Source organism: Nanorana parkeri, unplaced genomic scaffold (assembly GCF_000935625.1).
Source record: "Nanorana parkeri isolate BGI_ZX_2015 unplaced genomic scaffold, ASM93562v1 scaffold418, whole genome shotgun sequence".
Lineage (NCBI taxonomy): Eukaryota > Metazoa > Chordata > Amphibia > Anura > Dicroglossidae > Nanorana > Nanorana parkeri.
In genome coordinates, this window is record NW_017306686.1 from 1,111,173 (window position 1) to 1,133,630 (window position 22,458).

General features: G+C 41.1%; 1 protein-coding gene across 1 annotated transcript in view; it reads right to left on the bottom strand.

Moving 5' to 3' along the window:
• Positions 1-22,458, bottom strand: part of ADGRL4 (adhesion G protein-coupled receptor L4) — a 129,530-nt gene that overhangs the window by 46,047 nt on the left and 61,025 nt on the right. The window contains exons 4-6 of the mRNA XM_018559869.1: positions 18,929-18,999; positions 12,152-12,331; positions 9,989-10,172 (exon numbers count right to left, since the gene is read on the bottom strand). Coding sequence (XP_018415371.1) covers positions 9,989-10,172; positions 12,152-12,331; positions 18,929-18,999 — 435 coding nt within the window. The remainder of the gene's footprint in view (positions 1-9,988; positions 10,173-12,151; positions 12,332-18,928; positions 19,000-22,458) is intronic.

Here is a 22,458-nt window from a genome sequence, read left to right on the forward strand (position 1 = left end):
AAAAAGTGCTTTTAAGAAATTGCTGTTTCCCGGACATCAGATGTCCGGGAAATGAACAGCAATACTACACACGGCATAAGCGGAAATCCATAAACCTCTAAGTCTATTGTGCCGGCTGCCTGTGTTTCCTGAGGATTACAGGGTGCTGTCTCCGACGCGATCCCTCCATCTTATGTTGCCTATGGCGGTTCATGTTTGACAAAACCAATCCTTTATTTGAACTTGAAGCAGTTGCGTTTTATTACATCTCTGCCTCCTTGACTAACTGACGGTGAAGATATACATATGACACATATCTACCATAGAATTGTCTTTCTCCCCTGAAGAAGCCCTTTCGGGGCGAAACATGTAGGGACCTATAGGAGTGCTTATACCATTCTGATAACAAGCAACAACATACATCGTAACTGCACGGTATTGTCACCAACTGGTGAACCTGCATATGTATATGTATTTTTATTGATGATTATGTATTTTGTTTTTTATCTGAAATAATGTATACTACGAGTTATTGAATAAATGTATTTCTAAATTTTTTATACAAGAGGTCTTGACTTGTTTCTTAAAAGCCCCTTTTTTTCCTTTTCCCTCTGGGTCTTTGCACACCCCACTGTGGAAACTCTCAGCAGCAGAAGAGAACCTCTGATTGGTCAACCAAAACGAAATACGAATTCCGTTAACGGATTCCGTATTCCGAATTCCGTATTTCGGACAAAAAAAAAACTACCATCAACTCCAATATAAATGTACTTTGCTTCTTAACTTTAATATATCGAATGTTCGTAACGGAACGAAAATACGTCAACGGAATTTCGTATTTCCTGCCTGTGTGTGTAACTGTGTATTGTAATGCATCAGCAGCAGCGGATCCGTTAAAAAAAAAATCTTGTCATGTTGTTCAACCTCATTTACAGGGGTAATATTAGTTCCTGTTTCAAAGAAATTCGGATCCGAAATTCGTTAACGGAATTTCGTATTTCGGATATAATTCGGAAACTGCCATTCGGATTTCGGATGCTCCGAATATTCGGAATTTCAGGAAAATTCGTACGAATTTCGATTCGTAATGAAACGAATTGCACATGTCTAGTGGTCAGCTTCTGCAAGTCTGACAGGTCAGAAGTCTACTCTGAAGAAGAGGGTCAGGGAAGGGAGGGAACAGGGTCAGGGTTGATGGAGTGTGACCAGGAACTAGAAGCTGGATCAGTAATGAAATGTAAATAGGAACAGAGGACAAAGAATCAGGATCTTTTATTGATTCTATAGGCTAAAGGAATGGGAAGGGAACCAGGATCCCAAGGGAGGGAGCAGTTAAAAGCAACAGCAACTGATGGACAAGAGGACCCAGAAAGGGAAGGAGTCAGTGGCGTAACAATCGCCACAGCGACCCAGGCAGCCACTATGGGGCCTAGCCAGGGCCGCCTGGGTCGCTATGGCATGTGGGGGTGCTGGCTGTCACAGACACAGCTCAGCAGCGGCCACGGCGCATTTCCCCTCATAGCCGCTGCGGAGCTGTGTCAGTGACAGCCACCCGCTGCGTAAGATGAGGGCGGTGTTCGGAATGGAGGAGGCGGGGCACGTCGATGGCAGAGGTAGCGGGGCCCGGGGACGGAACAGGAGTCGGGGCCTGGTGACCACAGAGGCGCTGACAGGTAAGAGATCTCAGACCCTGCAGAACCCACTATAGAGAGGCTATGGCAGACTCTGCAGGGTCACTCTCCGCTGGGGCTCTGCAAGTGGCATAACTAGCAATCACGGGGCCCCATACAAAATTTTGCTATGGGGCCCTGTGATTTCTAGTTACACCCCTGGAAGGAGTAATAACAGAAGAAAGACCAACACTAGCAGCAAAATACAATCAGAAAGACCCAAGGGGGCACAACAGGAACGTGAATAAGCAGCATCTGAGGAGGGCACCAAACATAGATGACCCCCTCCCCAGACAACTACCGAATTCCACCCTAGTTCAACAACTATGCCACAAACAACCACCAAACACTTGGCATCCATGAATCCACTTACAATTATTTTTTGATATCCACGACCCCATAGGCAAGACACAACTGAATCACTTATGTAGAGACAGTCTATAATGTTTTTGTTTATGATCCAACAATACATCAATAGCGTCAAGTGGGCTTTATTGACATAAGCAACACAAAAACGCAATGCACCGCACTGTGCTGGTGGTGAATGACGCTGCTGATAATTGATAATAAACAAGTAATGTATTCAATAGTTCAAATTGAAGTCAAAGGTGTGCTGCTTACTCTGGGGCTTATCTACCATTTTTACACAGTTGCTAAGCACTTACCAGCGGGTAAATCTATCACAAAGTCTGGCGGGCGGTGGGGCTCTTTAAATCCTAGAGTAGAGTGCTCAACCTTCAAAGGAAGGTTTGTAATTCATAAAGGCAAAAGAGTTGCTTTGCAGACTGTCCCAACTCCCAACTATTCACAAGGAATTGTCACACAAGAAGTAGTTTCCCCAGACAAGCAATGTTTGCCACCCTCCATAGTTTCTGTCTCTCATTACACTGGGTACCATGGGCCGAGGCATCTCCCATGAGCAAATCACATTCCTCCTCCTGTTGCTGGGGGACGGCTTTACTTCCTGTGTCCATCAGTGTCCACGAGCTCGCAGCTCGACGGTCGCTTCTGGACAACGGCAGCCCAGGAGGGCGTTTTTAACAGAAAACCACCTCATGACGTCCAGCATCATCATAAAGACAGAGAGAGAATCACCATTCCTGATATAAGAAGAGGCATTCGTATACGAGAACATGTTATACCAATTGTGTTTGTCATGGCCATCTAGCCTCATATTATATCTCTGGAATGGTTATTTGGAGATCAATCTGTTTTTCTGTTTTGTAATGTGCACATATCAAAAATGTTTTACATTTTTTTTAACCTTCGTATAATAATGTACTATTGTTTTATCATGTGGTAATTTTTGGTCTTTGTCACTTGGTACTGAAAAAGCCCCACCTCCTCCCTTTATTTTTTGACTTGATACATTAGGGGTGTGGTACCTTTTATTCAGAATCTGGCCATGATTATTTGATTTTACATTTGAATAAAGTCGATCTTACACTATGGAGCCTATCGCATGATAAGGATTAAATTGTCCTCAGCAACGTGCACAAATGTTAAAAATAAAAACAGCCCTCAGAATTCATTATGTGATGGACTTAGAATTAAGAGTTAATCATATCTGCAGTTTTAAGTCGATTTTAGACTATGGAGGCACTCCTTGCAGTGGCGGAACTACCAGGGTTGCAGAGGTGGCGGCCGTGACCGGGCCCTGGAGTTCCGCCACTTGGAGGGGGCCCAGGACAGGAGAAAGGGGCCCCTGATTACCAGGATATTTATTATCCCAGTAACTGCTAATGTCAGTCCCGGGACCTCTTCCTCCTGTCCTGGGCCCTACATGCTTCACGCTGCTCCCCTCACCTGCTTCCGGGCGCAGTGTGAAGTATCATCCAGCCGGGCAGCAGCCAATGAGTGGGAGCAGTGTAATCCCCGCCCCCTCATCACACAGAACTGCTGCCCAGTGCCGACTAGAGCTGCTGCGGACAAGAAGGGGAGACAGGGAGCTGGAAGTATGAAGGTGACATGGGGTCCGGGAGTGGAAAGCTGGGGACATGAAGGGGGAGATAATGGGGAGCTGGGGACATGAAAGAGAAGAGTTTTTTTTTTCGTTACTTGTGTTTCTCTTCTGTTAGATATCCAGTTTCCCTGGCTGTGAGGAGATCACGGGTCTCTGAAGTCCTTCCACTTCATGCAAGGACGTTGGAAAGTTGGTGCTAGTGGTTGTTTTCTTTCTTTATCATGCAATGCCTGTCTTCAAATCCATGTACAGAATAAAAGTGAACAAACTGAACCATTTTGTAGGAATAGAGTGCAGATTTAAACCTCCCTGAGTCCACCTTGTTTCCATCTTTTGCCATAGCAACCCTCCGCCATGACATTCGACTTTTCACTTTTAGCTTTCATAAAGTTTATTCTCCCATACGGAGATGCAATCTGTAGTTATGGTGATACGAAATACAGGAGTTATAAAACAAAATCTTTGCAAAGGCCAAATAGGTTTTGTATCTGCATAGGAGAAATTATTACAAACTGACCGAAGAATTTGCAACAGTTTACATATTAGGTAGTGATGCTTTAAACCTTCTGCACTTACTACTGCAAACCTGTGCCTGCAAAACTTCTTATGTAAAAAAAAAACAAGCAAATTACAATAAAAAATATACCTACAAATGCATATGTAAGACCCTTTGTATAGAGCTCGGAGCTGTTCTGATTCTAAAGAGTTGTTGCTTTGTCCCTCAAAATAAATCTGGTCTTCAAATTTGATTAACTGCACTGAAATTAATTGTCTTCTAAATGAGCCATACCTCCCAACTTTCTGAGCCAGAGATACACCTACCAGCACAATGTATTTAGGCAATGGACATATCCCTATCACACCCCCAGTTATGTGGACCATTAAGAATTTATATGCCAGAAATGATTTGTTGAACCAAGATTTTTTTCTCATTATTTTTCCATTATACTTACTTTTCGAAATAATAAGTAATCAAATAGTAAGTAAGTAACAAGTCAAATTAAGAGATAGGATGAAGGTTTTAGTGTAGAATTACCTCTTTGGTAGTTAAATAGAACTTTTTCATAGATATCTGTATATCAGATCAAAAAGAGGGACTACTGAAGAGGAATAAGAGACAGAAGGATTTGGTTCCTAATGAAGGGCAGTCCCTCCAAATAAGGGATAGTTGGGAGGTATGATGAGGAGATTAACTGGGAGTCACTAATAGTACAGACAATGTTGCAATACATCCTCCAGGAAGAAAGGAGAAAGGCTTATTTCCTTTGCCCCATGCAGGTTTTTGAGTTGAGTTGAAGCTCAAAACCCCTTACTATCACCATTAATAGCTTCTAATAGTGTAACTCCTGCTAAAATATTTCTTCAGTTTTGTGTAGAGCAAGGAAAGGCTAGAACCTTTATTAGGGTTTTATTGTTGTATGAAGCCTCCTCAGAAATATGTCCCTTCACTTCCTTTCTATATTCCTTCATAGGGTCTCTGTGCAGGAAGAACTTTTAGAGTCCAAAAGTAATTACTTATTTATTTTGGATAGATAGATAGATAGATAGATAGATAGATAGATAGATGTGCTCCTTTCCTCAAGCAAAGAGCAGTCTTTTTTATATCCTGTTCTTTCTCAAGGTCCAATATGCTGTACTGGGAACTGACAGTACAGGCAGTCCCCGACTTACATACATCTGACTTATATACGACTCCTACTTACAAGTGGAGGCTATTACTGTACAGCAGGGGTAGTTGTAACGTTACCGCGCTCGTGCTGACAAGGAGTGCCCACCTTTTGGGGTCTGGTTCGTAGTACTGTACATACATTACAGGATGTTGGCTCTTGTTAGACGTGCAGACAAGGGGTGCCCACCTCTTCTTCTGGGTCACTGTGAGGTTTTTACTGCTGTCTGTATCATCATTAGAAAGATTTAATCTCACTTCCTGTCCTTGAGACAACAGGAGGTGAAAGGAAATCTACCCCTAGGAAGGGGAATTCACTCCAGTAAGAGTTGTCATCGGAAAAAGTTGTCTCCACCGAAGCTTTATCACCAATCCTTGTTTCCATGTCAACCCAAAATGTTCAAAATCCAATTGTAACAGGGACAGAAAGTGAGGTGAAATCTTCTGAACAGGGGCACACACAGCAAAACAAACTTTACAGGGGGTAAACCCTTCCCTATGCTATCGAAAACAAAAAAAGTCCCTATCTTGTTCGTAACCTGGGGACTGCCTGTAACCACCACCTCGATCCTACCAGATCTTATATAGACCCCACATGACCCCAGATGGCCTTAATTGTAGATAACAGCTATTTTCTGCTATGGTTGACTACAATAACACCATCTGCCATGCGCCTCCTCTCCTCTAGTACTAGTGTGGAGTAGAAGCATCTTCAGTTTATTCAAACAGTATCACAATATGCTAAGCCAGGATAGTTCAAGTGAAAGTTAAAGAAACGATCTTGAAAAAAGGGGAGCTGCTTCAGGCACCAAAGATCACGCGCCTACAAGCTCCACTGATGAAAATTTGCTTCTGATCCACTACCATGTAAAACACAAAGTTTGAACTTCACCTTTAAAACTGGCTACTAAAACACGAACATTCTAACTTGTCACAAAAAATAAATCTCTAAGTATTGAATCCAGTTCTCTGCTCAAGCACATCATTTACTTGAGACTAAGGCGTAGCTAATTGTGACTGATACGCTATCTATATCTGCGGACAGCCATAGAGACAAATTACTGAGATGGCAAAGTCACTGCTAAATGCGAAAAAGATAAATTCGCTGATTGTAGCATTGCCAAACTTAGCAATTACCAATTCAATTACCTGCAAAGCTCGCCATAGACCGGGCACTTTTCCAGCTAATTTCAACCACTTTCGAGCCACAGAGAATTGCATATAAGGTCACAATTAACCTCCAGAAACTGAGCATACACCCATGACTGATCAGCCACCAGAATTGTGACATCAAAACTGGTCAACAGCTTTAATATCATTTATTGAAAGATGGAAGTGAAACGGAATCGAAACTAGAAAAAAACAATGGCAATTTTTTCAAAAGTGTTCAGATTTGTGCACCAACAGGTCAATTTTGATCCATTCCAATTCCAGTCAAACAAAACCACTATTATATGTCTTAGAATTCTTTATGTCTGTGAAGGTTATCATTCATTCAGGTCATGGTAAATCTGTAAAAAAAATTACAGTTAGAATTCTTTATGTTTTCAGCAATAAAAAGAAACAAAAAGTTGGATCGATCTATCAAGTTGCCACATGTAGGGCCAGCTTTAGAGCCGTGTCACACCAACAATTTTATACAGCAATATTGTACTGGCTTGTACTACTCTCGGCTTATTTCTCTGGTGGATTGTAGCCAACAAAGCTGTCGATTCTGTAGAGAGATTGAAACATTGCAAAAAATGTATCCCCCAGTGAATGAGCTACAAACGGATGGATTTGATTAAACAAAGATAATTTATTAAAGTGACACTAAACTCAGGAGTTAAATCTTACAAATGCATTCAAGGACCTTAACTATTTAAAAAAAATTATCTTATTTGTGTATCACTCCGCTGTAGATCCTCAAATCATCTCTGAATTGGTGCTGACACTGTCCTTCCTTCTGGAGGCCTCCATTCACATATAGTGTTTGTGTTTTGCGTGCGGTTTTCCGCACGGAAGACCACATGGCACAAAAACGCAAAAAAGCTTTACAACTTCATGGATTCCGCTCGTTTGTGGCTATTATGTGCGGAATCCTCCCCTGAAATTGCACTTGGACAATTTTGTGGGGTGTATGGTTTTGTACTATGTGGTTCCTGCAATAGTGTGAACAATGCACCTTAAAGTGCATTGTTTTTTATATTTAGAACGGTTCCGCACGTATTCGTATGGCTGAATACGCGCCGACAACCGCTCCTGTGTGAGTGGAGCCTGCATTGCTGCTGACACTGTCCTTCCTTCTGGAGGGTCGCTACTTTTGTTCCCCATGGTGCCTGTGTGTGTTGTAAAGTAGCCACCAAACTCGCTCCCGTGATGGACTACAATTCACATTTAGTTTACTAATTTGTATTGAGATTTTAGTCCATCACAGGAGGGAGCTTGGAGCGGTGATTACTTTAGAACACACACAGGGACCATGGGGAACAAAAGTAGCCCCCCTCCGGAAGGAAGGACAGTGTCAGCACCAATTCAGAGATGATTTGAGGATCTACAGCTGAGTGATACACAAATAAACTACATTGGTGTAAATAGTTAAGGTACCTGAATGCATTTTTAAGATTTGAGTCCTGAGTTTCGTGTCACTTTAAATACAATTCTTGCAATATGACCCTTATAGCGCTAAGGGTCGTAATACCAGGGAAAACACTGAACAATCTTTTATGCTGGTGTGCTGCTTGCACTTAATCAATCCAAAGCTAATATAGTTGTTTTTTGTTTTTTATTATGGATAAAGTAGGAAAAGGTTAGAACTCCTGTCTTGTACGGCTGTGATTGGTCTACGATGGCAGCCAATTATAATCCACTATTAAGCACCTTGGAGAATGTTGAGCTGGGGAAGACTGAAGCACAATGTGAAAAGCCTGTTTCCACTATGCAAATTTTAGAATTATGTATTTGATGAAGCGGGCACAAAATCTTATAGAGTGTCAGATCCAGGATTGCAGATTTCCCCCATTACAAGAAAACGAGGTAAGTGTATACACTGGATACATTTCATGACATTACCAGCTCTCAGTCTGAAAATAACATCATGCCTTTACATCGGACCGAGAGTCAACTGGAGTCCTTCAAAGTAACGAGAGCAAACGGAGAGAAATTTAATTAAATCTATTTTGCCCTTTGATGACGTCAACCAATCAGTTCTCTGCAATAATTTAATCAGAAGGCGTGTCCCCGAGGAATGGAATTGATTGCATCAGCATAGTTATTAGATTCTGACAGTCTCAATACTATTGCAATTTGGCTGACGATAAAGTCTTATTAGATAAAAGAATTTGATGGAACTGGATATACCAGACAGGTTCTGCTAGTTTATCAAAGGTCATTAAAATGCTTCTCATCTTCAAATAAAGTCTAAAGTGCTAATGCCAAACAGCCAGCAACATATATGTGTGTGTGCACAGGTATGGACATACAGGCTTTATTATTGTAAAATACATAGCTTGGATAGAACTGATGCAATAGGCAAGGCGGATGGATGAATTATGGATGTGTGGAGGGATGGATTTATAGATGGATGGGTGGATAGATGAATGGATGGATGGCTGGATTGATGGATGGATGGTACCAGACAGATAGATAGCCTTCAGCTATCTCTTACTGCAAATGTTGTTTTTTAGCTTCAGAGCAGATCAATTGACCATTAATAGAGATAGCAATGGTCATGCTACAAGAGATGAGCAGAGACTGCAGTCATGCTACAAGAGATGAGCAGAGACTGCAGTCATGCTACAAGAGATGGGCGGAGACTGCAGATGTGCTACAGGAGATGGGCAGAGACTGCAGTCATACTGCAGGCATGCTACAGGAAATGGCCAGAGACTGCAGGCATGCTACAGGAAATGGCCAGAGACTGCAGGCAGGCTACAGGAAATGGCCAGAGACTGCAGGCAAGCTACAAATGATGATCAGAGACTGCAGTTATTCTATAGGAGATGGCCAGAGACTGCAGCCATGCTACAGGAGATGATCATAGACTGCAGCCATGCTGCAGGAGATGGACATAGACTGCAGCCATGATACAAGAGATGGGCAGAGTCTGCAGGCATGCTACAGCAAATGGCCAGAGACATGCTATAGGAGTGGTTGGAGACTGCAGACATACCAGGGGAGACTGTTAAAAACTCAGATTACCACCATGACAACTCTTTTAAATCAGCATTCTCCCATTTGTTCTCCATTCAGACCATAGAAAATAATGCTGCCACATATAATGTCCCTTTTAGGAACACCCATTACAATACATTAGAGAAAAAATGCCTAAAAAGAGAAAAGGGAATGGACAGTACAGACAAAGTAAGTAAGTGTTAAAGAAATAAAGAAAACCATTGAACTAGAAGAAGCCAGTCTAATTAACGTTACCATCACTGGCCCTGAGTTAGCATCTAGGCAAGGAAACCACTGACTACCTGCTGCTGGGGCCCAACGGCCAGATAAAAAGTACCAAAGGGGTGCAGGATCTGTGCCAGTGACCCAATATTAGTGGACACCCCTTTGTGTCTTTGCGGACAATTATCACAGACAAAGTTTTCACGTCTGAAATGTTTCTGAAGTTCCGTACTTCCATTACCAATTACATGTTCCAACTTACAATCATCAAAGAAGAGAAAAACTTTTTCTTTGTTGAAAAGAAAGAGTTCCAATTTTACAGGAGGATATTCTCACCCATATCGCTGGCGTCGACATCCAGTTGCGTTGTTTTCTTGAAATTCTGTGACATATCCAGAGCCAATTGTTCCGTTGTGTGCAGGAGTTTCGTGATACTTTTTCTTCGGCTCTCATCTGTCAGCTTTTTCCAAACTGTAATTTTATCCTTTTCAACAAAGTTGTTCACGGTGTTAACAAAAGTCTGCCGATACATAGGGAAAGGAGTTATAATAGTACACTTTGCCCATTTGCTGTTCTCACTTTAAAGTGAATTTGTCACATTTGAAGACAGATTACAGTGTTACCGAGCGGATGGAAAGAATAAAGGAAATGAGCTTTCTTTTTAAATCCATGTTACCGCTGCTGAGTAACCTGCAGTGGGAAATCAACAGTTTTTACATTTTCTATTTCAAGGAAAACAAAAGCATAGTTTTAATGGCTGCACATCATGAGTCATTATTGTCAAATTTTATTTAAAGAAACGTTTGAGCTTCTATTAAAATGTAAAGTGCATGCGATTTGCTATGCAAGTCAGTTTTTATTAAAAATGTATCTAAATCCAAGAACGAAAATGTAATATATTGCAGCTTATCAGGTTTTTTTTTTTTCTTTACTTTCCCCTGGTGATCCCGTAACACACTCACTGTCCTAGGGTGGTGTTCTGTCGAAAACTCCAACTCCTCGAGATCTCCAACGATGTCACTTCCGGTTTACTTACCAGAGGTTTGGGTGAGTAGGCTCTACTGCGCATGCACCACCCGCGGCATTTCGCTATACAGATGCCACACAGCAACAAAGTATTATAATCAACTAGACTCAGACTAATCTAGCACGTTATTAATCTGAGTTGCACCACTCAATATGGCCACCAAAGTCAGGCAAGCGTCGGCCATATTGAGTGAGGCAACTGAGATAAAAAATGTGCTGGATTAGTCTGATCCTAGTTGATTATAATACTTTATTTCTGTGTGGTATGTGTATTAGGAAATGCCGCGAGTGGTGCATGCTTAGTAGAGACTACTCACCCAAACCTCTTACTGGTAAGTAAACCCGAAGTGATGTCGTTGGAGATCTCAAGGAGTTGGAGTTTTCGACAGAACAGTGGCAATGCTTACCCACCGTACTGTATTTATAGAGGAGCAGGAAAGTGTTAGCCTAACCTAGCCACACACATATAGGCTTATATTTAACAAATATATACCGATTAGCCATAACATTATGACCACTGAGAGGTGAAGTGAATAACATTGATTATCTGGTTATAATGACACTTGGAAGTGGGGGGGGATATATTATATAAGGGCCGAAGGGCAAAGGGCTGAATTGTGATGGCTAGATGAATGGGTGAGAGCAACTCGAAAACTGCAGCTCTTGTGGGATTTACCTGGCCTGTAGTAGTCAGGGCCCACCAAAAGTGGTCCAAGGAAGAAAAAAGAGTGAACCAATGACAAAGGGTCATTGATGCACGTCGGGAGCAAAGGCTGGCCCATGGACCTTCGGGAGCAAAGGCTGGACTGCCGAAAGCACCTACAATGGGTATGTGAGGATCAGAACTGGACCATCAAGCAATGGAAGAATGTGGCCTGGTCTGATAAATCACATTTTCTTTTACATCAGGTGGATGGCCTGGTGTTTGTGCGTCACTTACCTAGGGAAGAGATGGCACCAGGATGCATGGGAAGAAGGCAAGTCAGCAGAGGCAGTGTGCAGAGGCAGTGTGATGCTTTAGGCAATGTTCTGCTGGAAAATCCTGGGTTCTGCCATTCATTTGGATGTTACTTTGACACGTACCACCTACCTAAACGTTGTTGCTGACTAAGTGCACCCTTCATGGAAACAGTATTCCCTAGCCTCCAAATTCTCCAGATCTCAATCCAATCGAGCATCTGTCTGGGATGTGCTGAAAAAATAAGTTTGATCCATGGAGGCTCCACCTCGCAACTTACAGGACTTGAAAGATCTGCATACCTTCAGAGGTTTAGTGGAGTCCATGCTTCGATGGGTCAGGGCTGTTTTGGTGGCAAAAGGGGGACCTACTCAATATTAGGCAGGTGGTCTTAATGTTACGGGTGCTTGGTGTTATTATCTTTAGTTATCTGGTAGACTTTGCACAAACTATCTAATCAGTGGACCTCCGTTGTGAATGCTCTTAAAAGCTTATATTAAACTTAAATTACATACCGTAAGGGTGGTATTCATCAAGGTCTCTGCATTCAGCGCTGTCTTATTTAATGTGCTTAGTTGTGACATGGAGGCTGCAAGTACTTCAACATAGGAAATTATATCAACAGGTAGAATATCTTTTGTCGTGCTCTTCTGAATCTCTTTAAGAATAGCGATCGGCTCTTTGATAGTGTTGACCTAAATGGCAAAGATGAGAAAGAGTGACATAGCAGTGGGTGCCATCAACAACTCCTACGGGGCCCATTAAGAACTTTTTATACCATTAAATTTCAATATATATTTAATTGAGACACATAGGGTTATTTTCAATGGAACCTAAATAAAAGGAAAGATCAGATTACACAGGCTGCTAAATGAAACTTTTCTAGCAGAGCTGGGTTGTGTTTAGTGAGTCATACAGAGGCTGCTAATAAAATGCTGGCCTCATTTATATGAAAGAGTCATATGGAAAGATAAGGTTCTCTCCACTATGCACATAATCACAATTTGCACAGCACATATTGAACCAGTAAAGGGGTTCACTGGACCTCACTTGGGAAGCCAATGCTCTATCCAGAGGTATAAGCTACCCACCCAATATTAACCTCCCATGAGCAAGTAAATGAGGCCTAAAGGGCATCCTCCTTTCATTTTGTTGCAATGAATGCAGAGGATTCAACCTCAACCTAACCACTCAACCATCACGTTCCCAAACAATTAATCCCCACACAGCTACCTCCTCATGTATCACTTGTCCCTCCCTTTTAGATTGTAAGCCCTCAGGGGTGGGGTGCTCATTACCATCTTGTCTTGAATTGTATTGTGATTGTAATGTCTTCCTTATATTGTAATGCGCTGCACAGACTGTTGGCGCTATATAAATCCTGTATAATAATTATTATAATTATTATGGATCAGGTGTCCCATTCCCTTTGATGTCAACAACCAAAATACTATACAAGATTATTAGATGCTACCTATAAATGGTGTTCATATATGAACTCCAAAGGCCCCTTTAACGGTTCACTGAGAGATGGATTTCCCTGATGACAAATCAGCAAGTGGCTCTTGGCAAATGGGCCTGATTTGCTAAGCGTCCCATTTCAGTCATACTTTTTGCTCATCACTATTCACAAGTTTGTTTTATTTTGGGAGCCATATTGTAGGCTTTATATACAACCCCAATGCCAAAAAAAGCTGTGTAAAATCTACATAAAACCAGAATGAAATGATTTGCAAAGCTCATAAACCCAGATTTTATTCACAATAGAAAAAAGAAAACATATATGAGAAAATGGAGCATTATAGGAAAAAGGTAATTTTGAAATTGATGGCAGCAACACGTTTCAAAAAGTTGGGACAGGGCAACAAAAAGCTGGCAAAGTAAGTGGTACTAACAAGGAAGAGCTGAAAGAACTAATTAAGTGAATTGGCAACAGGTCAGTAACATGATTGGGTATAAAAAGAGCATTTAAAGGTGGCCATACACTGTACAACCATCGCAATACCTTAGTCTTGCCATGGTTGTAAAGTAATTAAAAAAACGTTCGATCTGCCCATCTTGGACAGGCAGATCATACTCTCGATCATCGCAAGCCCGCCCCCCTGAGGGGTGGGCTTCCGATGACCGCAATGCTGAACGGGCAGTGTGCGCGTGCGCACACCGGCCCGTTCGGCATTTGTCTCCCGAGGACCTTTCAAACCAGCCGAAAATCGTACGATTTTCGGCTGGTTTTCTAGCGTGCTCCTTAGACAAAAGACGTGCGACCGTACAGTAGAAACGAAAAGTAGTTCACACTGTTCGATTCTCGTACGATCGCGGGATCGCGGGATCGTGTGAGCAGTGTATGGGCACCTTTAGAGAGTCAGAGTGTCTCAGAAGTAAAGATGGGTAGAGGTTCACCAATCTGTGAAAAGCTGCATCTACAAAAAGTCAAACATTTTCAGAATAATGTTCCTCAATGTAAAATTGCAAAGACTTTAAATATATTATCATCTACAGTACATAATATCATCAAGATATTCTGAGACTCTGGAGAAATCTCTGTGCTCAAGGGACAAGGCCGAAACACAATTAACTTGTTGAGGTGTCCTTATTCCTGTTACAGGAAAACATTTGTTCTTTTAATAAAAATATTTTCGTGTAGCTGGCAGAAAAACGCACACCTCTGCTCTTGAAAAATGTGGATCAGAGTTCAGCCTCTGTTTTTAAAAGCGCTCTTAGCACAGAGGAAGGTGTCCTTCAAACCCATTATGGACAATGTGCTGAAGCTGCAACATTTTTGGTTTGTTTTGTTTTGTTTTGTTTTTTTTGAAGCGCTGCTGTGAGCATTTTGTACAGCTGTCTATAATGATTGACTTTAACCCTTTTTGTCCAGCAAAATCAAATGCTATTACCTTTTTTTATCTGCTTTGTGTATTTACAAACAAAATACAACCTTTTGTGCAATAAGTTTGGCTTTTCAAAAGCATTTTTATATTAAGCAAGCCTTCCATAATCAATAGAAGCTCCTCTTTACCAACAGCCCCATCCCCACTCCCCACTCCCCAAATACATAGACAGTGTGTGTGAAGATCACATTTGATTAGGATTATTGGCTTCACATGAAAGTAGAAGCTGGAATTTCACAGAGGATTGTTATTTATTTATTTACTTGTTTATTTCAGTCACATTCATTTGTTTTTTGCACTTATAATACCATAAATATTCACATATATATTTGTATTTGCATGGTTAGTTTGAATGGGAGAGGTGGGATTAAAGTAAATCTTTTTCATGGATGGTCTACTTTAAAGTGACACTAAACGCAGGAGATGAATCCTAAAAATGCATTCAAGTACCTTAACTATGAACAAAAATGTAGTTTATTTGTGTATCACTCAGCTGTAGATCCTGTCGAATTACACAGGCAAAGTTGAAGGAATTTTTTTTTTGCATGCGCAATAAACCTCAAGTGACACTCAGCCCAGAAGTTAAACCTTAAAAATGCATCAAGGTACCTTCACTATTAACCAAAATGTGTCTTATTTGTATATCACTCGGCTGTAGATCCTCAAATCATCTCTGAATTGGTGCCGACACTGTCCTTCCTTCTGGAAGGGGGCTACTTCTGTTCCCCATGGTCCCTGTGTGTATTGTAAAGTAGTCACCGCTCCAAGCTCACTTCCGTGATAGACTACAAACTTATGTTTAGTTTACTATTTTGTATTGAAATTGTAGTCCATCAAGGGAGCGAGCTTGGGGTGTATAATTTACTTTACAACACACACAGGGACCATGGGGAACAAAAGTAGCCACCTTTCAGAAAGAAGAACAGTGTCAGTACCAATTCAGAGATGATTTGAGGATCTACAGCCGAGTGATATACAAATAAGACACATTTTGGTTAATAGTGAAGGTACCTGGATGCATTTTTAAGGTTTAACTTCTGGACTGAGTGTCACTTGAGGTTTATTGCGCATGCAAAAAAAAAAAAAAAATTCCTTCAACTTTGCCTGTGTAGTTCGACAGTCAATTCTGCTTCAGATATAACTCTCATTTTATTTTCTTGCTTGTCCTAAGTACAAAAATGTCATACATGTTTGTACTACTCAATTGTTATAACCTTAGATCTAGCCCTAATCCCAGCTCGAATCCTAGTCTCAGCCCTAAAGCATGCCAATTTTCAGTCAATTTAAACTCTGGGAAAATACTATAGCAATTTTGTCAACAGCGATCAGATATCTCAGCTGTGGCAATTTCTATCCCATCTCCGTGTGATTCAAAACCACATATTTGTGTTGTGATTTAAACAAAAAATGTAATAGAAAGTTTAAATGCGTATGTATGGCCAGTTTTACATTAGCTCTTATGCTAACCCTGGCCCCAACACTAGCATTAGCTATAACGCTAGCCCTAGTCATGATTCTAGCCCTTAAATGAGCTCTGACTATAGCCTTATGATCAAGTAATGTATAATGTATGCATAAAGAAAATCTTGTTTAAATAAAATTCCGCACTGGGAATAATATTATACATTAGATTAGCTTGTCTTCTTTTGTTATTTGCCAGAATAAACAAAGGGAAGTAGACATTCTGAGATATTAGTAATGTCCCTGGGAATGAATATGTTAAAAACAGCCCGCTCACAGCAGTGGAATGCATGTCGTGGAAGCATATTAGGCAATAGATCTATAGCCTTTGGAGCATGCCTATAGTAATTAAAAAAAAACCTCTCGACCAATAACTAAATGATATAAGTACGCCAATGTACCTGTAAACCTGTGCTTACTTTAAGCCTTCTAAACTGTCACCAGACATGAAGGGTGGCACATAGCAGTGCTCGCATAAACTCAAAAAACATTGTAGAACTTCAAGAAACCCCAAAAGCCAGGACACTCTATAAAATCTCAATCATCTCTTGTAGCCGACCTCCTCTTGCAACTCACTATTGCCCATCCATTCTAGATATGGATCATTGGTTGCTGCATGAGGCAAGCCTGAGCTCTTGAGTACAGGGGCTGTTCACAATTTGGATAAAAGAGCACCCAGGGTACTCTACATGGTATGTCAGCATGCGCTGAGACAAGAGTAACATGATTGGCAGTTACTCTTATTTAAGGGTGATTCCAGCAGCCATTATTTTTGTACATGGAGATGCTTCCTGTGTCATCCCCGACAACCATAATACTTAATGGCAAAGTAAAGTAAAAAAGATGTGATAAAGTAAAGAAGTATTATAAAGGGCAAAGAAGCGTAAATAATTCAGGGCCATTCTCTGTAACCAGTTATGGACCTTGGACATCACCTACATACTTTGGGCTCTTTGGCCACATTGACCAGCAATGCCCGGCTGTAATTTGGACGTCAGCGACTTGCTTTATTTACACAGAAGCAGATTTTTCTGCTTCTGTGTAAACTGATACTCAGAACACCCTTTGCTGTGTCAAGAAAAGCTACTAAGTAGCAATTTTATTGTTGCCTAATTTTATTTTCTCTGGATCATTCATAGTAGATCAAAGGCGTGACCTCTGATCTGCATATGATGTTAGTTAAAGGAACTTTGTAACCCCATAGTAACTATATTCTCTGCTTAGTTATTATTTTTCTGCTGATTTATTTTATTACAATCAATATTTCTTGAATATTTTTTGAAATTTTCATTAATTTGTTATTTATTTATTTTTTATGACACATTTAAAAAAAAAGCACACTCAAAATGTTTTATTTATTTATTTTTTAACGATCATTTGTAATAACTTTGCTATTTTTTGGTATAGAGACAACATTGGAGGGGATGATTTAGAAATCATCTGCCACCAGGTGGAGATGGACCAGCATTTACGATGCTTCTTGGCTCCATCTAGTGGCAGGAATTACGTGCAGATGACTTGTCGTTTATAAATCTTCCACTTAGTGTCATTACACATGGGAAACTTATAGAATAAAAGGTGTACTTGTTGTTTTAAAACTAACACTGGTCAAATTACAAAAAAGTGCTTTTGTTACAACTTTTCTCTATGGATTGCATAGAAAATAAAATAATTTGTTTTCAAGACAATACTGTCAGGAGAAAGCCTTGTTTGTACTAAAAATATATACTCACTACTTTGTTATCTTAAGAAAGTTATTTCAGGATCAGAAACAAAAATTGCTCTGGTCTGTAAGGCCCGGACTGATCAGGAGGGGATCCATGCATGGATCCCCCCCTGAATGCAGCAGTACAGATTGGATGTCACTGCTGTGACCTCCGTATCTATCCAATTTTTTCCTCCATCTTGCAATGGAGGAAAATAGTGAAATGACCAGACCCCATGGCGGTCTATGGGGAATAGGATGTAAAAGGACATGTGTCCGTTTACATCACGTTATCCCTGTTTCTGCATGATCAGGTCAGTCGAAATTAAGCAAAAGAATGGAGCAGTACGGTACTGCGCACCAGGGAACATGGTTATCTAGGTTCGGGTATAGACACAAAACTCAGGAGTTAAATCTTAAAAATACATTCAAGTACCCAAACTGTTAACACCTTTTTGTGTATCACTCGGCTGTAGATCCTCAAATCATCTCTGAATTGGTGCTGACACTGCCCTTCCTTCTGGAGGGTGGCTACTTTTGTTCCCCATGGTCTCTGTGTGTGTTGTAAAGTAGTCACCACTCCAATCTCACTCCCGGGATGGACTACAAGCTCAGGTTTAGTTTCATCATTTGTATTGAGATTGTAGTCCATCACAGGAGTGAGTTTGGAGCAGTGACTACTACTTTACAACACACACATAGGGACCATGAGGAACAAAAGTAGCCACCTCCAGAAGGAAGGATAGTGTCAGCACCAATTCAGAGATGATTTGAGGATCTACAGCCGAGTGATACCCAAATAAGATACATTGTTGTTAATAGTTAAGGTTCTTGAATGCATTTGTAAGATTTAACTCCTGAGTTTAGTGTCATTTTAAAGATACTCTGTCATTTTGTTATGATTAGGTCTTTATTAAATAAAGCTGGGTCATTTTAAAAAAAGCAAAGCGAAAAAAGATGACTTACTATCGCACAAGGTTATAAAAGTGAATCTGATCTTTAATATGCATTAAAAAAGGCCATGCCTATGAACAGGAAAATATCCTTTTGTTTTTTACATAGTCTAGCTGAAAAGACACCATCACCACCAAGTCCATAGAGCTCAATCTTGCTTTCCTTGTAATTGAAACAATGAAACAATATAACCATTGCGTCGTCTCCCAGCATATGGCTTCTTATTTTGAAATGGCGATAACACATAAGGCGAAGGAAAGACAAGACTCTCCAAAACCACTTACCTTGATAATTGTCTGATTAATGTTTGCTGATATGCAGCGATCATCCAAATGGCATTTCATCTTTAGGTTCTCTGCACAAAAGAAAAAAGAGAGAAAGGAATATACACAATGTACATCTGTGATTGTCATTATCGTTCCATTCAAGAGGCTGACTTGTTATACTGGCTTGCAGCAAATAATAGCTGCAATGAATGTGCGTTTATGGGTGCGCAGGCGATAAGCAGATGAATGTAATTCCCTCAAAAGAACAATAAGCGCGGTCCTTTTAGCTGATGTACAAAACATGACGGTAACGTCAACATTACTCTAAGTTGCCGTGTGATAATAGAACATTTGTATCACTTCGCTGAGGTTATCTTGACAAACATAACAATTGGCAATGTTGGTGGGACTGGGACAAACAGCGGTCCCGAAGTGCAGAGGGTTGTCAGCTCAAAATAGGTATCGTGGTTGAGCTGACTTTCTATGCTGGCCCATATTCAATACCTGAGCATAGCACTAAGCTTTTAAAAGCTACTATGATTGCAAGTGAACAGAAGACTAAAGGCAAGCTGCCATTAAAGCATATGTATAGCCCAAACTTGTTTTTTTTTAGATTTCGATAGCATAGGAAGGGATAAAACCCCTTTCAGGTTATTTTTTGCTATCTGTGCCCTGCTAGGGAGATTTCCCTTCACTTTCTGTCTTGCAGACACATCAGGAAGTGAATAAAATCTCCCCCAAATTTAAGTGGATCTCAGTCTTACACAGTAAGCACTAAAACATTGTCCCAATAGGATTTACCTTCTCATCTTGCCTTTACATAAACTTTAAAGAAGAACTCCAGGTATGCAAAATTTTAACTCTTACAGTGAGGGTACCCCAGGACTGCAAGGGTTAACTGCTCGGCTCTGTGCCTGTCAGCACTCACCTCTCTACCCCTCCACTCTGGCTGTGGAATGCCTCTTGGCGTCCTCACGTCTAATGCTCCGTTCACACAAAAGCAGTTGCGGATCTGCATGGTTTCCGCAGGCATTTCAAAGGGGCGGTTTTGGGTGTTTTTAATTGCGTTTCAGAACAGAAACGCAATTAAAAATGCCCCAAACCACGCTGAACAGCGCAGTTCCATTGAACGCAGTTTGGAAACCGCACTGATCAGAGTGGAGCCGTGCAGTTGCATGAACGGTCCCCATAGCAATGTATGGGATCGTTCATGTCAGCGGATCCGCGCGGCCGAACCGCCCCGGTAAGAACGTGGCCTTATGCACATCTAATGCAGGTGAACAGACTGCATTCGAAATGATGACATCAGCAGGGCTTAGACCACCAGAGTCCAAGGGAGAAGAGCTTGCAGGGACCAGGCTAACAGCCAGGCAGGAGCGGGAGTCAGGAGAGTATATATATTTTTTTGGTTGAGCCCTCTAGACCAAAACGAGCAGTTAACCCTTGAAGTGCGGGGATAGCCCCACTGCAAGGGGTTAACTTTTTACAATCCAGAGAAGAAATCTGTTTAAAGCTGTTTAACCAACCAAAGGATTTGAATGCCTATTTCCATCTGGTTTTGAGGTTTACACAGCTCTGTCACACAGCACAGCCCTGCTTGGCTTGACCTCATCTTTCACTGCTGCAGTTTCACTTTCACTAGACAACAATAAATGGATGATATCTGTAAAAAATAAGTCAAGGCTTGCTGTATTTTTCTTGAAGACGGTTCACTGGACATCCGACCAGCTTTCTCAATTCAGAATGACTTGTACAAAAATTATCTGGGAATAAATGTGGTGAATGTTGCTCCAATCTGTTAGTCACAACCAGGTGTTCATTGCATCTGCCACATACAATGCTGTTTTAACACCTATATCTGGGCAGGTTAATAACACCTCCTAGCTCCAGTGATGCAAATGCAATCAGCACCTGGTTGCGACTAACAGATTATGTGGATTGGAGCGGAATTCACCATATTTATTCCCAGATAATTTTTGTACAAGTCATTCTGAATTGAGAAAGCTAGTTGGATGATCAGTGAAATGTCTTCAAGAAAAAATACAGCAAGTCCAGTTGCCTTGACTTATTTCTTACAGATATACCATGACCTGGATGAATGAGAACCTTCACAGACAATAAATGGATGAGCTCTTTTCTCTGTCTCTCTCCTCCTGCCAGCATGCTCCTTGCCATTCAGCCCACCTGAGTGCTTCCTTGTGGTGCTTCTCCCTCCCCCTGTCAGTGATCTGCTACACAGTGTATTGCAAAAGGAAGATACCTGCAGGTACATACACTGCCTGAAGTAAAAACAATGATGTACTAATGATAAGAGAGCTGCATTCATTTGAGTCTTTAAATATAAATGGATTGCAGCTTTAAAGTAACTGACTAAATAAAACCTGTTGCCTGCCGGCAACCGGGAGCGCTGGATTTGTCACCATTGCCTGGCAAAGTTAATTGTTAAACTTAGTAAATAAAGGCTAATGACTGATTGGTCACTGAAGGCAACACCGCCATGTGTTGCTTCCTTTACAGATGGGCTCCATTGTCTGGGGAGTCAACTCTGCACTGAACGGAGCCCTTGTTGGCACTTCACCAGCGTCTTTTTGATTCTTTTTTCCCTGGACCATTCTCCGGGGCCCACGTGAACTCTGCTGTCATCTTTTTTCGCTCTACGCTGTCCAAATCATGTTTACACTGAAGAGGGCCTTCCGGAATAATGTCAAGACAATCTCGGAGGAGATGCGCTGGCCGCTCGCCAAGTCACAGGCATGCCTGCAGATACGCTCAACCATGTCTAGCTAAGTGAGGTCCTGGGTGCCATTTTGTGCTTTGGAAGCCTTCCTTGGTAGGATAAAATCTACAAGGCTCCGAAGAGCTTTTATGTAAACACCGAAACAAAGGAAAAAAGAGAAGGGTTGGCTTTCATTTTATGAGCTAATTTCCAGGCACATAAAAATCAACACCAATTCATGCAAGTGTGTTCATTAAAATAATTATAAGGCGCATCAGCCTATTACAATCCCCAATACAGCAGAGCTCATCCTGGTAGAGGGAGAAGCAGCACAAATAGTCAAACAGTTGTGCTGCAGTGTTCCTGTGGACATAATGATAGTAGGAGAGAGCAGAGCAGATAGCCAATCAGCCAGTTGCTTTCCTTGTACTGTCCAGTCACAACCCAGGGGTGGGAACCAGACATAGCTGTACTACTTAGCTGCAGTATAGGAAAGTCAGGTCTCCAGGATGACTGTACAAACTCGCAGGACTGTGTGGATATTAGAAATGGATGGATAGAGGTACAAATCCTTTGGCAAGTAAAATATATTTATTTCATCTGTGTATTTACAGTAGCTGTTTGCCTAGAGCTCAGCTTTATTTAAAACATTAAAATAATAAATAAAAAGATAAAAATAAAAGATAATTAGAATGTTCTGATTGGTAGCAACTCAATGGATTTGTTCCTTCTAGTTGCATACTGTTATTTACTTTTATTGTTTCAGCAATACTATTAAAATGTAAATAATATTAAATATAGTCACACAGGGTCTATGTTGGAAAATGTTATT